Consider the following 16,051-nt stretch of genomic DNA (forward strand, 5'->3'; position numbering starts at 1 on the left):
TTAGTATTACCTGCAACAATTTCTCATTCATGGTTTTCATTTCTATATACTTGACTTGTTTTTCAGGAGGCATATTTTTGATAAGGTCCTCTGCTGCCTGTTTTTCCTGTTCAGTTTCTTCTTCTACACTTCTAATTTGTTTTTCCTTCCTGAAATCAAAAGTATACAATATTCCTCTTACAATATTGCAGGGAAAAATCAATTAACTTCACTCAGTCTCAATTAAATAGGATACTTAAAAGTTATTTAACCATAGTTTGTGATCTAAAAGTCCTTATAGATGTACACAAAAATTTTATTTGACCTGTACAAAATTTGGCCCTATCAACACAGACTTACTGGGACTTCCCTGGTGGTGCAGTGGTTAAGAATCCGCCTGCCAGTGCAGGGTACACGGGTTCAATCCCTGGTCCAGGAAGATCCCACATGCTGCAGAGCAACCAAGCCCATGCGCCACAACTACTGAGCCTGCGCTCTAGAGCCCGCGAGCCACAACTACTGAGCCCGTGTGCCACAACTACTGAAGCCCGCATGCCTAGAGCCCAAGCTCCACAACAAAAGAAGCCACCACAATGAGAAGCCTGCTCACCGCAACAAAGAGTAGCCCCCGCTCGCCGCAACTAGAGAAAGCCCGTGCGCAGCAACGAAGACCCAATGCAGCCAAAAACAAATAAATTTATAACAAAACAAAACACAGACTTATTTTACATCTTTCTCTTCTCAATCCCCAAATCCTTGTATTTCCTTATTCTCCACTTCACTTTCTTATTAAAAAAACACAAAGATTATCACAGAAAATCCTTAAAGTCTTATACATATCAGAATGTATTTGCACTTTTTGTTATCATACCCTCAAGGCAAACAAGAGAGTTAAATTTTAGAATAGTGGTTTTCAAGTATCTTTTAGCTATAGAATTCTTTGACCAAATGAAATCTTGTATGGAAGTTTAACACATAAATCATCTCAAGTAACACAGCTCTGACTGAACTGGGGAGTAGGAAGACCAACAGTGAAATTTGATTAAAAAATTCATAGCTTTAGATTAATATATTTTGCTTAAATTCCCTTTTATCTACTGCTTTAATTAAAATTGTTATTGATACTTCACAAATTATCAACTGTACTTTAGCACTGCAAAATAATAAGCTAATTTCCTTGAAAATATAACAGGAGCATTACAAGTCTAATCATGTAAGTAGTAGTAATGAAATTAATTACAAACAATAACCATCTTTATCATATAATCACAAGAAATACCAGTGATGTGCCACTTATTACCTATGCAAGATCAATTATAAATAGGGTAGAGAAAAATTCTGAAAAAAACAGAGGTATGATGCTAGTTACCATGTAAATACTTCAAGATTTACATATAAAAAGCTTGCTTGAAGATAAATTCTCAGTCTCAATATCATAAATTTCTACTTTGAGTTTCAAAATATAATTATTCTATTCAATCTCTTTCAAATGTAGATATCGTTAACAGTTTTCACAATCACTAACTGAGCCTCATAGATCCACATATCTATCCTCCACACACTTTACACATTCATACCCTAGTACCAGAATAAGATAATCTAAACTCAGAAATTTTCCTATAGAGAGCATCTCATAATAACCAAATAAAAGATGAACATAATGAAACAGACAACCTGGAATTTCTATTTATTTTTGTCTCATTATTGAACAGGAAGTGATGTCTTCACTTTGAGCTTCAATTACTATAGCATAAAAAAATGTGTCTGCTGCTGCTACAATTTATACGGGTATATGCACCCATAGAAATTCCAAACAGAAAAGATCATCTATTTCAATCTCTTTGTTTCACAGATTAAGGGTACTGAAGCCCAGAGAAGTTTGTTAGATCTAACTCATTCTGAACTCCATGATTATTTACTACCAACAGTGAATCTTAACCATGTTTTTGCCTGATATATCTACTACAGTTAGATGGGAACTAATGTTGTAAAGTATTCCATTTTACAGAGGGGAAGTTACACAAGGAAGCACAAGGAAGGTAACTGATTTTTTGAAGGCCATGTAATGGCCAAGGGTCGGGTCTTTTGATGCTTTGAGCAGTCTGCTCCTGTTATAACTTGGCAGTAAAACTATCAATGATGGTGTCATAAAAATGAGTAAACAACAAAGTTGAAACTCAGTGGAATACAAAACTTGGTGGAATCTTTTCAACTTGAATCTTTCAAAATACAAAATACCTTTAGGATCAACACTTAAATCACTTTAGCAAAGTATCTTTCAAATTATGCATTCCCAATATTATATACTTTAACTCACAAAGTAAATTTGTTAATATTTAAATTTTTTAAGAGTAATTAAGAATCACGAAGGTTAAGCAAGCCACCTTAGTTGTTACAATAAAAAGTCAAAGATGACTTTAAGAAATTATTCTTCTAGTCAATCTTTTGCTAAGGAAGTCTAGTTTCTTTTTTTTTTTCCACCTGTTCACAGTACAAAGGTTAAAACAAAGTGAAATAAAATCATATGACATACTTTTTTTTTTTAATGGTGTGGAAGAAAGAGTAGATTCCTTACACACCAGTCTCAGAGACAAAAGAAAAAAGGAAAGGTAAGATCCTATATATTTATATGTTCGGTGATTATTGTTGAATTTTTTAATCATATTTAAACTTGTTAAGTCTATACAAAAATCTTTGTCTCTAATAAGTGATGAAAGAGAAGAAAATATGATTGTATTTTTCACAAGATCTACCTTAGAAATATAAACCTGGGACATGGCCAAAAAATCTTTCCCAAATAAATTGATAATGTAATAAAAAGTAATCATTTTTCTTTTGGAAAAAAAAAAGGTTTCATCTAGCCAATCAAATTTATAAGATCTTTTTATTTTGAAATATGTTAATCACAGAGCATTCTGAAGTGATATTAATTTAAAAACAAATTTGTAAGATGAAAAAGACTGACTACCAGGTGATAATTGTTGAAACTGGGCAATGACTATCCTACTTAGAGGTTTTTTTCTTGATAGTTTCCGTTATAAAAGTTTTTAAATTTGAAAGAAAAGTTCTATAAAATTACAAGAGAGAAGTTAATTGTGAATTATTAATACCTTACTCCAAATACACTGAGTTCTGGTATAAATATCTAAAATATTTAATGACAAAACTGTATTACAGTATATACATTTTATTTAACAAAACCAAAATAATTGCAGTATCTTTTTATTTCATGGTATATAATAGTCATATAAAGTACACGAACAAAAACTTCTCAGAAACTTGTACTTGAAACTGCACTAAGAAGAACATTGTTTCTTTTTCAATATCTACCATTTCATTTTGTGAAAATCTTTTTTTCTGTAATATAGGTTATAGGCTATATAAAAGGGCACTTAATTTTGTAAGATAGTTTAAAAAAAAAACTGATATTCCATTTATTCTCTATTTTTTAATCACTAAACTCAAGCCCACATATCATTTCAAAATAAATATCAAATTGAGAAAAAAATCGAAAGGGAGAAAAAGGCAATAATAACTGTTTCCTTTTAAATCGACTTTTTAAATAGGGTAAACTGACTCAAGAACAATTTCTGCATAATCTACTGGCTGTTATTCTGCCAATCTGATGTCTTCAAGATAACCAATAAAACTAGCAAATGTGCTGTCTAAGGATTTGTCTGTTTAGTGTTGTGATGGTCAACATCCATCTACCCCGGCTTTCAAACTTTCCCCTCTCAAAACATGTACAAATATATGAAAAGCCCCATGGACCTTGCGGCTCAATCAATGCATTTCATAGCTTTAGACCTAATGATGGTTTAGATCTGTTGACTGCTTTCTTGTACAGAATCTACCTTAAGCTCTAAGTATATATAGTTTCTAACTCTAAAATTTATCAAATAGAAGGAAAAAAAAGATTCCTTTTCTAACCCTTACGATTTTATTCACTTTAGCATACTGGAGAAGACAATTATTAGTATAACGCAGATGATAAAGATAATAAATACAAGACAATCCTCTGTCTCCATTTTCACAAAGTCTCACAGTCCCACCTGACCTCCATTACCTTCTCCGGCTGCTTCTATCGCACATAAACTCTTTAGTTAATTTTCTTTGTAGCCTGTCTGCTTCCTTTATTCATCCTTATCCTATTTATTTCTGGGGAAAAAAAAAAAGAAGCACTTTTCCCTTACCACTGCCCTACCCACATGGGCATCCTACAAAAACATCAGGAAGAATTTCACTACACCACTGAGAAATACTGAAACAAGCCACTGGGGAGGTTGCATACTTATTCCTAGAAATCACTAAATATGGGGAAACTACCTTTTATATATGAGTTAGGGATCCCCTTTTGTAGGCAGTGGTCTGGAATAAGTGATAGCTTGAATTCATTTCTGACTCTAAAAGGGATTCTATTATGATCTACATTCAAATTGTAAAATCTAGGAGAACAGTGGCTTTTTCTTCAAACTTTGATTTAGCCATGTAAAGAAAGAAAGTGGAAAAGGAATAAACATAAACAGATCATCAGATGGAAGGCAATGAGGAAGTTAACTAGAATAGACCAGTACTGGCATAACAATAAATTCCTCATTGCTAATTCAGCAACAGACTTTAGTAACTTGAAATGAATCTTGCTCACCGAGTAGTTTCTTACCTCCTGCTCTCGTGGAATAAATTTTCCTAAAAAATCATAAGCAACTAATTGTAACAAGTGCTATAAGAAGGCTCAAAAGACTAAATTTTAACCACTAAGGATGATAGTAACAGGACATATTCATATCATTTCAAACAGATAATTTGTTTGCAGCAGTTTCTTATTTATTTCCTATTTATTTATTTTGATGTGGACCATTTTTTAAAGCCTTTATTGAATTTGTTACAATATTGCTTCTGTTTTCTGTTTTGGTATTTTGGCCGCAAGGCATGTGGAATCTTAGCACCCTGACCAGGGATTGAACCTGCACTCCCCTGCATTGGAAGGCGAAGCCTTAACCACTGGACCGCCAGGGAAGTCCCTATTTATTTATTTTTTAATAGATCTTTTTAAAATTAATTTTTATTGGAGAATAGTTGCTTTATGCAGCAGTTTCTAATGTTGACTTTAAGAAAACAGGAATAAAAATAAGAAATATCAAGGTCATGAATAAAATGACTAAATGGAAAGTATTTATAAGAAGAATTACTGAAATAAATGGCGATTTCCAGTTAAACATGGCATGTTGAATGTACCCACTAACTTCGACTCTGTCCAAAACCCTACTAAATGAAAATAAAAGGTAATTTGAAGTATATAAACTCATAACGACAAAAAGAATGGAAGAGGAAACAACAGCAATAAAATCTAGAAACTAGAAAGCTAAAAGTTAAGTGCAAACTGACTGGGAAAGCAAAATTCTCCCAAGCCAGCAGTGGGGAAAGCTGAGAAGCCACTTGATTTACACTGCAGAATCCCTAGATGGCCCAGAGATTGGCAGTACCAGATATTCTGGAAGTAGAAAAGGAGGGGCTGAAACATAGTTGAAAGCCTTTCTCCCTGACACTGCCCAGACAGGTAAAGGTCCTCTCCTACCTAAGCAGAAAAATAAGGCTTTTGTTTTTTTGCTCTGGGGAAAATAAAACAAACGGAATCTGGGCACTAGGCACAAGTGACTGCAGGGACGTTATGACAAAAGCAGGAAGAGTAAGTTAAAGTTTACATACTAATTACTGAGATAAACAAACTCACCTTTTCCACCACTGAGCTCTCAGAATGCTGGCTACTTGGCCTCACCTTTTCGGGCAGTAGATTAAAAATGTCATTTTGTGGAATTCAAGCAGCCCAAGAGAAACAATCTAAAGATAATGACATTTAGGGATTCCCCCAAAAAACAGTCCATTAAGGTCACTCTACAGTAAGATCTAAAGTTAATAAGAACTGGGAATTCCCTGGTGGTCCAGTGGTTAGGACTCCATGCTTCCACTGCAGGGGGCACGGGTTTGATCCCTGGTCAGGGAACTAAGACCCCAAAGGCCATGCAGCGTGGCCAAAAAATATTAGCGAAGTTAATAAGAACCACACAGATGCACAGTTTCCCATCAGCTTTTTCGTTTCCCACTCTTACATGTAAGTCCTAAACCAAATATTAACAGATACACAAAGTTCAAAAGAAAACCTCAACATAAAGGATACTTATAAAAATAAACTGGAAAAGCACAACTTGAGGGTACAAAGGCTATTCAAGGAAAAAGAAAACAAGAGATACAACAAGAAAAAACAAGGAAAAAAATATATTCATACCACAGTATACTACAAAAGAAATTTTCAGAGAACAAAAAGAGCTTAGAATTAAGAAGATGACAGGAAAAAGAAAACTTTAACAGAAGAGTTTGACGATAAAGTTCCAGAAAGCAGAGCAAAAATACACAGAGATGAAATGTGGAAGAGTAAATATAAAAAATTAGAAAATCATACCAGGAGATCCAACACCTAATTAAAGGGGTTCTAGAAAGAGAAGTGAGATTTTTTTTTTAATGAGGAAGAAAATTATCAATACCCTCAATCAAATAATTCAGAAAATTTCCCATTGTTTCCAGATTGAAAGTGCCCACCAACTGCCCAGTTTCATGAATGAAAACAGACTCGCATAAAGGATCATGAAATTTCAGAATATCCATATTAAGGCTATATTGTACAATTCAGAGAATATAGCCAATGTTTTATAATAACCATAAATGGAGTATAACCTTTAAAAATTGTGAATCACTATACTGTACAACTCTAACTATATAATATTGTAGAGCAAAGAAAAAGCTTCGGTGTTAAGAAATGGCAAGTTACATAAAAGGATAAAGAATTAGAATGGCATAGCATCACAGTTCTTAACAGTAATACAGTCATGGTTGGTTGAATCCACAGATGTAAAACCCGTGGATACGAAGGGTCCACTCTATTCATTACATTGCACCACTTTATGTAAGGGATTTGAACATCTACAGATCTGTTATCTGTAGGGACTCCTGAAACCAAACCCCTGCTGATACTGAGGGACGACTATACTAGAAACCCAAAGACAATGGGGCAATGTCATCAACCTTTTGAGGGAAAATTATTTCCTACTTAGAGTTCTATTTCTAGCCAAAATATCTTTCACGGTCTAAAAAAATTCTCTTCTATGGACCTTCTCAGGAAGCTCCTGCAGGAAGCTCCATGGAAAAAAGGCAGTAATCCAAGACAGGGCATTCTAGAAAACAGGAATCCAGTAACAAGGGCAAAAGGGAGTCTCTACAATGAGGGTGGAAGGAGAGTGGAAGTCAAGGGCTGTGTAGAGGGCCTAGTGATCAGCTCATCTAGATCAGAGCATGGCAGCAGGCTCTGGGAGAGACTTCTTCAAGCAAATGAAACAGATTAAACTATCTAATATACATAAACTATTGAGAGATTTGCTAGGGAGAGTTTGGGTATAAATTAATGAGAAAAAAAAAAACCCTAAGCACATGAAAAGAAAACCAGGACAATTAATTAGAGGAAAAAAAGTGTGCAGGAACAGAATAATAATCCTGTTAACAGGGCTCAGTCATTGACAGCTTTATACATTCCTGATAGTATAAACACTGAGTACTCATCTAACCAAAATTACAAGTGACTATGCTTGGAAAGTAAAGAGACAGTAAGTATATATTTGATGCATTGAAGATGAAGGTAGGGAGTGTTTGAAAGAAAGCTGAGGACTCTCATCTCCCAAAGTGTTAAGTCAAAGGATAATATCAATAGATAATGCCTAAAATTGAAAAATCAAGAAGTAGCAATATAAGCATATACTTAAACGTGTATCTATACATAAATATATATCCTCTGGACTTTCTTTTGTGCACATATATTAAAATTTTAAAATGTACAACCACTTCAATTGTTTTAAAGTTCCTTTCAATAGATCTAGGAACTAAAGAGACACCCTGAAAATTACTGTCTTTCATTCTCCCCAGGAGCTTTCCAGTTTTTTAAGATTAGAGTGCAGGGAGGGTAAAGGGATATTTACTTGTTTCATATTTTATATTTTTTAAGAAAAAATAGATTTAAAAGGAGAAAAAAGGAAATCAAAATGTCCTAAAAAATCTCTAATGTTCTAGTCTCCTAATGAGATATAAATACTCTCTTTTCTGTCAGGCTTGCAATATGAAAATCACAAGCATCACAATCTTGTTTTGGCCACTCTCCATGCTATTGTTATCAGACGAAAGCCAGACGTCTAAAATTGTAAGTTTTTACAATCAAGCTAGTGAAAATATTTTCAAAGGTACACTTTGTGTAGCTTTAGTAAAATACTGAAGGCAATAAAAGAAGAAAAAAATCAAGCTATCAAAACAAACTCTTTAGTTAGCTGTGTATATTCAAAACATGTGATCTCTGAGCCAGATTCTAATTTGACAAAAGCAGTCTTCATTTTTTAAAAAACTGAGTTCTTTAAAAGTTGACTAAAGGAGAAATATGTAAAATTTCACTACAAAACCAGAGATTAGTTAAGACATAAAAAACACACTTTAAAATGTAGGAAACTTTAAAAAGAAACCAAGTATTTATGAGGGAAATTGCTGTTGTTACATTATTATTATTATTGGGGGACATTTCAACTGCAAAAACAGTCAAAACAAGAACTGTTTCTTTGGATTTATATCCACATAAGGAAAGCACTTCTTCCTGTTGCCTGACCCTTTAAATTCAACACATGGCTCAATTTCTGTTACAAGATATTTTCTTTTAAAACACCAAATTTTGAGCTGTTAACTCTATAGAGGTATCTATTGAATATTGTTTCTTAATTATTTAATAGTCTTAGATGCAGTGCTGGTAGCTCTGATTTTTAAAAATTACATTTTTACATTATTTTCTCATTATAAATGTCAATTTTGCACACTGAAATACTAAATAAGTTAAGAAAATTATTATTTACCATTTACTTCCACATCTATAAATGGCAGTATACCAATATTTTCTTTCTGTAATGATTATTTAATAACAGTTGGAAGATACTTGTATGACAAACTAGGATCTCCTTCCTCAATTATATATATCAGAAATCCTTAATCTTCAACATTCCATCCCAATAAAAAAAAAGTATTTGCTTTACCTTTTTCATATTTTAACATAAAAAGATTAGGTAGTAGATTTTTTTCTAAAAGTATTTCCTTCTAATGTCTAATTGCCTGCATATGAAAATTTGGGAAATTCTGCTAGCATTTTTCCTTATTAATGCATTTCTAATTTTCTTTTTAGGAAGTCAAATGTAATTTCACTGCAAAGAATTATGCTTTGATTCCAGCAAATATCAATAAAAATGTTACTATACTTGACCTCAGTTCTAACCAAATTACTCTGAATGTTACAGATACAAGAGTTCTACAGATATACTTTTTACTCACTGAGCTCTATTTGATTGAGAACAATGTCATTATCCTACATAATAATAGTTTTGGTAACCTCTCCAATCTAGAAATTTTAAATATCTGTAGAAACTCCATCCACATAATTCAACAGGGTGCCTTTACAGGCTTAGATAAACTAAAACAGTTATACCTCTGCCAAAACAAAATAGTTCAACTGAATCCTGATATATTTGTGCCTCTAAAAAGCCTGATACTATTGAATCTGCAAGGCAATTTGATAAGCTATCTTGATGTACCACAACTGTTTCATCTGGAATTCATAATTTTATACGGAAATCCGTGGAACTGCTCTTGTAGTCTACTGAATTTGCAAAACTGGTTGAACACATCGAATGTGACACTGGGTAAGCAATTATAATTTAAATTAGTCAAAACCAAAATGTGATTGATTTTGGATTGTTCTACCCCAGAAAAGTCTCGTTTCATGTCTAAAAGAAAAGGAAACTATTCCTGTTTAAGGGAAACAAGAAGAAACACTGAAAAGCAATTGCTGAATACAAGCTCTCCCTCTGCCTCTCCAGAAAAAAAGAAGAAAAGTAACTTAAATGTTCTATATATATGAGATGAAACTGTCACTTTGTATACTAAGTTTGCATATATATATAAGACTAATATATATAAGACTAATATATAAGACTAATTTTTAAAAGCACTTCCTTTTCTTAGGATATCTTGTCAGAGAGTAGGTGAAAACAGGTGCCCTACTTTCTAAACTACATGCCATGTTCCAGATGTTCACCATAATCTAAATCATAACATTTTTACTTTACTAACACAAACTAAAAAATAAACAGATACTGCACTTAAGCTACATTTATAACATAAACAGAAATGGGCATTTCCTTTGTTGTGTTGCTAGGCAAATACAACAGTTTCTTTTTTATAATATCTTTAGTGACGACAGATAAATATGTCAAAAAATTCTAGATAAAAAATTATAAAATGTTAACCATAATAATTTATTAACCATAATAAATCTTATTCTAATTTACTAGAAAATGAGATCATCACCATGTGCAGCTATCCGGATATACTGAAGTGCTACAATATCAAAACAGTACCTTACAAGGCTGAATGCTACTCAAAATTTCCTTCGTCTACAACTGAAGATCTTTACATTCATTTTCAGTCCATTAGCAATTCAACATTTAATAGTTGTTTGAACAACTTAACAAGAAATTCAGGTAATGTACTGGTTTTGAATAATAATATTGCTGAGGATAGCATACCAAATAAACTGAGATAGTTCTCTTTTTTTTTTGTATTTTAAATTTCTAGAAACAATGTAAAAGAACAATTCCTCCACCCAAGAAAAGATTGACAAAACACTGGGTTTCTAAAGTAGGCTCTGCTAGTTATCAGTCAAATGCCGTTATGCAAATTATTGATATTTAACTTCTCTGAGCCTTGGTATTAACTAGTTAAGTCACAATTCTTAACAGGTATAAATCAATAATGTTCCTAGGTGAATGGATAAACAATACCTACAAAGACAGGTACATATTTTGAAAAAAGGTATTCTTTCACCACACTATGAAATATCTTTATTTTTGGCAGTTTTAGTAACTTTTGCTAAAAGAAGATTATGTACATTTATTTCTAATACCAATATTGGGGAGTTATTAGGACATGTAATTATGATTATTTTATTTTTGTCAATTTAACAAAACTGCCCCCACCCTCTCTTTCTCGGTATTCCATTTAAGAACGTGAATCTCAAGGAAAAAGCTGGGCTTTTCTTGTCAGTGTTGTGGTCACTGTACTGATGACTTCACTCCTCATTTCAATTGCTATCAAATGTCCAGTATGGTATAATTTTCTGCTTAGTTACAATCATCATCGCCTGGAAGAGCATGAAGCAGAAACCTATGAAGATAGTTTTACCAGAAATCCAAGTCCTCCTTCACAGATACCAGACACAAGCTCCGAAGAAACTACAGTAATATTTGAACAACTACATCAATTTGTGGTAGATGATGATGGGTTTATTGAAGACAAATACATAGATACTCATGAATTACGTGAAGAAAATTAATTTCTTTCAATGTTTGATTCTTTAAAAAATGTTAACAGCTCACTCACAGTTTAGACATGGAGATTTTGATACATGACATACTGAACTATAGCTAGTAGACCATCATATTAATTGCAACAAACATAAATATCATAAAATTATGCTCTTCTCATTGGCATTGTGCAAGTAGGTCCAAATACAGTAACTGCCACCCCTTGTTAGCTAACAGTTAAAATACTAGCATTACTATTCTCAGCAGTATTCAGGGGACCATACATAACAGTAGGAAAAGGCCTAAGGTAAATTATTCATTAATTAAAATGAACAGATTTTCATATTAGTCAGATATGTGATGCAATACACATTAAAGTTTTACTGATTGGAATCAGTAAAGAAATAAAGATTTTGGAATTTTATCACAAGTCAAAGTGAAGAACAGCGATAGTTTAAACTGACAACACACTAAGGTTGATTTTATGCCCATAGAATGAATTCATGGAATTGGAAAATGTTTTTTAAATTTTTTAAAATGTTTCCTGAATTGGCACAACAAATTTCTGAAAATTTAGTAGCGATTTAAAGCACAGGTACAATGTCCAGGCACAATCTCTTGATTTTCGTTACAAAGAAAGACTGTCATCAAAATACATGACTGTCACAATTGAATAATATGATGGCTTCCAAAGTAGGAATCATCTATGAATCTTGTTTTTTAAAATACCTATTTCTGCCTCTCTTTAGGAGATTTTTATTCAAATGATTCTGTGCTGTGGCTGAGGAATCTTCAGTTGGTCCGTGGTCAGTTCTTTGGGATGCTGTAGATAGAGCAATGTTTCCCAAATTGTCTTCTAGAACATTAATTTCCAGAGAGACATTCAGAAGTATTTACAGGGTGGGGGATTAAAAGGTACATGGACAAACTACTATAGAATTACTAGGAAATACTGGGTTTAAACAAAGTCAAACAAGTTTTTTTACTATAGGACTTACGCAAGGCTTTACTAAACTAAACTGCTCTCTGCTCTTCAAGAGCAAAATATTAAGGATTTGCCAAACTTCCTTGACAACAAAACCTTTTCTTTGATGTATGGCTACTAATACCTCATAGGACAATAATGGTCCAAAGAACACTGGCCTTGAGACTATTATAGGAGGAGTCTAAAGTGAATTAGTTGCCAATTCTTTATAATCAATTGGCTACAATCATAATTTTAACAACTTAATGCAAATAGTGGCATTAAAAACTGTTAACAAAATATCATTTTTACCTTCCATATGTGAGGAAATTTAGTATACAGTATTTATATCTTTTAGAGAAAGGAATATCTCTAAAACACTGAAATATATTTATGGATTAAATAATATGGGGTTTTAAATTTTCTTCATCATTATACAGGGAAGGGAACAGTGTCTAGTGGTCTGGATGGAGCAGGGCTGGATAAAAGTTTATGGAGATGGGTGCATAGGAGTATAATACACTATTTAATTTTTGGGTATGTTCAAATTTCTCTATAACATAAAGTTTTTAACACATGTACATACCTGATAATTTCTTAGAAAAAAGAGACTAAAAATAATGTAGATGTACCTTATATCCTAAAAATAGTCATTTTTAAGGTTATATCAATAGTAAATTCAGTTCAAATGTCTACTTAGGAAAATAAAAACTGTTTTGGATGATATACCCTGTGAAATAAAAGAACTGACTCATTTGTAATGCGTATTTGTATTTATAGGAACATGTTTTCAATAAAAGATATAAATGTTTTACGTGTAATATTTCCTAACAGATAATGTAAATTATACATTATAGTTTTAAATCTCAATTATAAGAGTGAGATAACTTTAAAAATATAAGGCATCTTTTTCTAAATAACCTATCATTTTACCAAAATATCATTTCTTAATTTGAGGCAAATATTCATATTTGAGAAATGAAGTAAAATGAAATATAATTATGAATGAGCAAAAACTATCTTTCATCTCTTATATTCAAAAGCCTCTTATAATTAAATATTGGGTATTCAGCAGATATCTGACTAAACAAAGAAAAATAAATGGGTTTAAAATAATTACATATATTTTCAAAGGATAAATGATTTTAGCTAACACCAAACTAGAAAAGTGTAGACATTAGAATTGGAAGAGAATCATTAGTTCAAGCAGGCACATGAAACTGAATTAAAGCCACAGGCATCATAGTAACATATTAAGGCTATATACTATAACCAATTTATTAAAAATAGGTGTTCCATAATAAACTAGATGGTCTCATACCACAGTAAATGGTGGTACTAAAAGAGAAGAGAATAAAAACAAGATTTTTATACCTGCTTTCTCAAGGTATGACATTTCCTGCTCCCTTTGAGTGTACAGAGTCAAGGTAAAGTCTCGTGTTATTAAGATGTTGGCTATCTGATTAACACATGAAATAAATCTATCCTCCTGTGATATATAAAAATAAACTTTCTAAAAATAACTTGTTTTTAATTTAAATTTCCTCTTAAAGGGTCAGGAGAACCTATTTCACTCAGACTTAGTTACAAACTACAAATATTAAGTTTTGAAACTGCTGACATTTTCAGGACAAAGTACCTTATTTTAAGAACATTTTCTTTAATCAAATGAACCAAATAGACATAAAAACCTATGAAATTCTTAAATTTATAATCTGGGAGTTATTTTTTTGGATAAAATATCTATAAAACATGTACATATAATATTTATAAATCTGACCTGGGTATCATATAACTTTGCAGATAAATGATGAAATAAATGAGGACCTAAATGTTCTAAACTACATAAGGTCCTCAACAGGTTATAGCTTATTATTTCTTATTCTTTAGGTACCTAGGAAAGTATTTTATATGTAGTAAATGACAAATATTTGCTAAATGGTCTAAAACCAGAACAACAACAACAAAAAGGAAGTTTTCAAGTAAGTGTTTGGTCACCATGAATACGGAATTTTCTTTGTAAAAGGGAAGAGACTTCCAGTATATTTGTAAATTTTAAGATAGCACTTTAGGGACTCCCCTGGTGGTCCAGTGGTTAAGACTCCATGCTACCAATGTAGGGGGCCTGAGTTCAATCCCTGGTCAGGGAACTAGATCCCGCATGCCGCAACTAATACCCAGTGAAGCCAAAAAAAAAAAAAGATAGCACTTTACAGTAGCATCAAATGATAGATGGGGAAAATGAGATTCCTTTGTTTTTCATCAATAGAAAATTACATTTATCTTTCAAATAGTTCATCCTTATATTTAAAATCCTATTCTTCATCAAATATTTACTGTACATGCAGAGGTAATATGACAGTATGTTTGATGTTACATAATTTTGGTTAATTATTATCCTTGCTCTCAAGGAAATTAATATTGATAAGTTTATGGAACAAAATGTGTGCAGTATTAGTATGTACAAAATAGCTCATCTTCTGTTTGCACTGCTTTAGACAGTAATTAAGGTCAAAGAGTCAATAAAGAATAATTATGTTAACTAATGCTGTTGTCTGAATATTTGTGTCCCTCCAAAATTCATATGTTGAAATCCTAACCACCAAAGGTAATGGTATTAGCAGGTTGGGGCCTTTGGGAGGTGATTAGGTCATGAGGGTAGAGTCCTCATGAATGGGATTAGTGCCCTTATAAAAGAGATCCCACAGAGCTCCCTAGCCCCTTCCACCATGTGATGATACCTTGAGAAGGTGCTAGGTATGAACCAGCAAGAGGGCCTTCACCAGAACAGGACTATACTGGTGCCTTGATCTTGGACTTCCCAGCCTCCAGAACTGTGAGTAATAAATTCCTGTTGTTTATAAGTAACCACATCTATGGTATTTTGTTATAGCGGCCCAAAAGGGCTAAGATAACTGCACTACATCCATTTATTAACTTTGTAGGCATTACCATCACTGCCACATTTACCTTATAACCAAACTCAAAGTTACTTGGTATTTGGTCTTTAACCAGGTTATATATAAAGATGCACAAATAATCTACATCTATGATTAGATTACTAATATAACAACTAATTATCAATTAATAATTGAATAATGAAATAATATAAATAGCCCACTGAATAATAATGTACATTTCATTAGACTGAGGCTTAAATCTCATAATTCGAATTAGTTAAAAAGCTCAGGTTAGGGGCTTCCCTTGTGGTCCAGTGGTAAAGAATCCATCTTATAATGCAGGGGGGGAGGGTTAGATCCCTGGTCGGGGAACTAAGATCCCACATGCCGCGGGGCAACTAAGCCTGCATGCCACAACTACTGAGCTCACGTGTCTCAAATAAAGCCCGCGTGCCGCAAACTAGAGAGCCCACGTGCTCTGGAACCCACGTGCCACAACTACAGAGAAGACTGTGCGTCACAATGAAGAGCCTGCATGCCGCAATGAAAGATCCTGCATGCCTCAACAAAAATCCCGCGTGCTGCAACTAAGACCCGACGCGTTAAGCTGGGACGAAGTGAGAGTGGCATGGACTTATATACACTACCAAACGTAAGATAGATAGCTAGTGGGAAGCAGCCACATAGCACAGGGAGATCAGCTCGGTGCTTTGTGACCACCTAGAGGGGTGGGATAGGGAGTGTGGGAGGGAGACGCAAGAGGGAGGAGATATCGG

The 16,051-nt window shown here is 33.2% G+C and overlaps 2 protein-coding genes across 2 annotated transcripts in view; one reads left to right on the plus strand and one right to left on the minus strand.

Annotated features, from left to right (window-relative positions):
• The window catches only part of IFT74 (intraflagellar transport 74), a gene marked incomplete at its 5' end in the record, with an annotated part of 73,352 nt that overhangs the window by 45,135 nt on the left and 12,166 nt on the right, over positions 1-16,051 (minus strand). The window contains one exon of the mRNA XM_079706703.1: positions 11-149. Within this exon, the coding sequence (XP_079562829.1) occupies positions 11-149 (139 nt within the window). The remainder of the gene's footprint in view (positions 1-10; positions 150-16,051) is intronic.
• On the plus strand, positions 8,138-11,440 carry LRRC19 (leucine rich repeat containing 19; the record flags this gene model as incomplete). The annotated part of the gene is made up of 4 exons (XM_079707038.1): positions 8,138-8,218; positions 9,236-9,749; positions 10,401-10,589; positions 11,112-11,440. 4 exons carry the CDS (start codon positions 8,138-8,140, stop codon positions 11,438-11,440), a joined length of 1,113 nt encoding a protein of 370 aa, XP_079563164.1.

Source organism: Hyperoodon ampullatus, assembly GCF_949752795.1.
Source record: "Hyperoodon ampullatus genome assembly, chromosome: 6".
NCBI classification, from domain to species: domain Eukaryota; kingdom Metazoa; phylum Chordata; class Mammalia; order Artiodactyla; family Ziphiidae; genus Hyperoodon; species Hyperoodon ampullatus.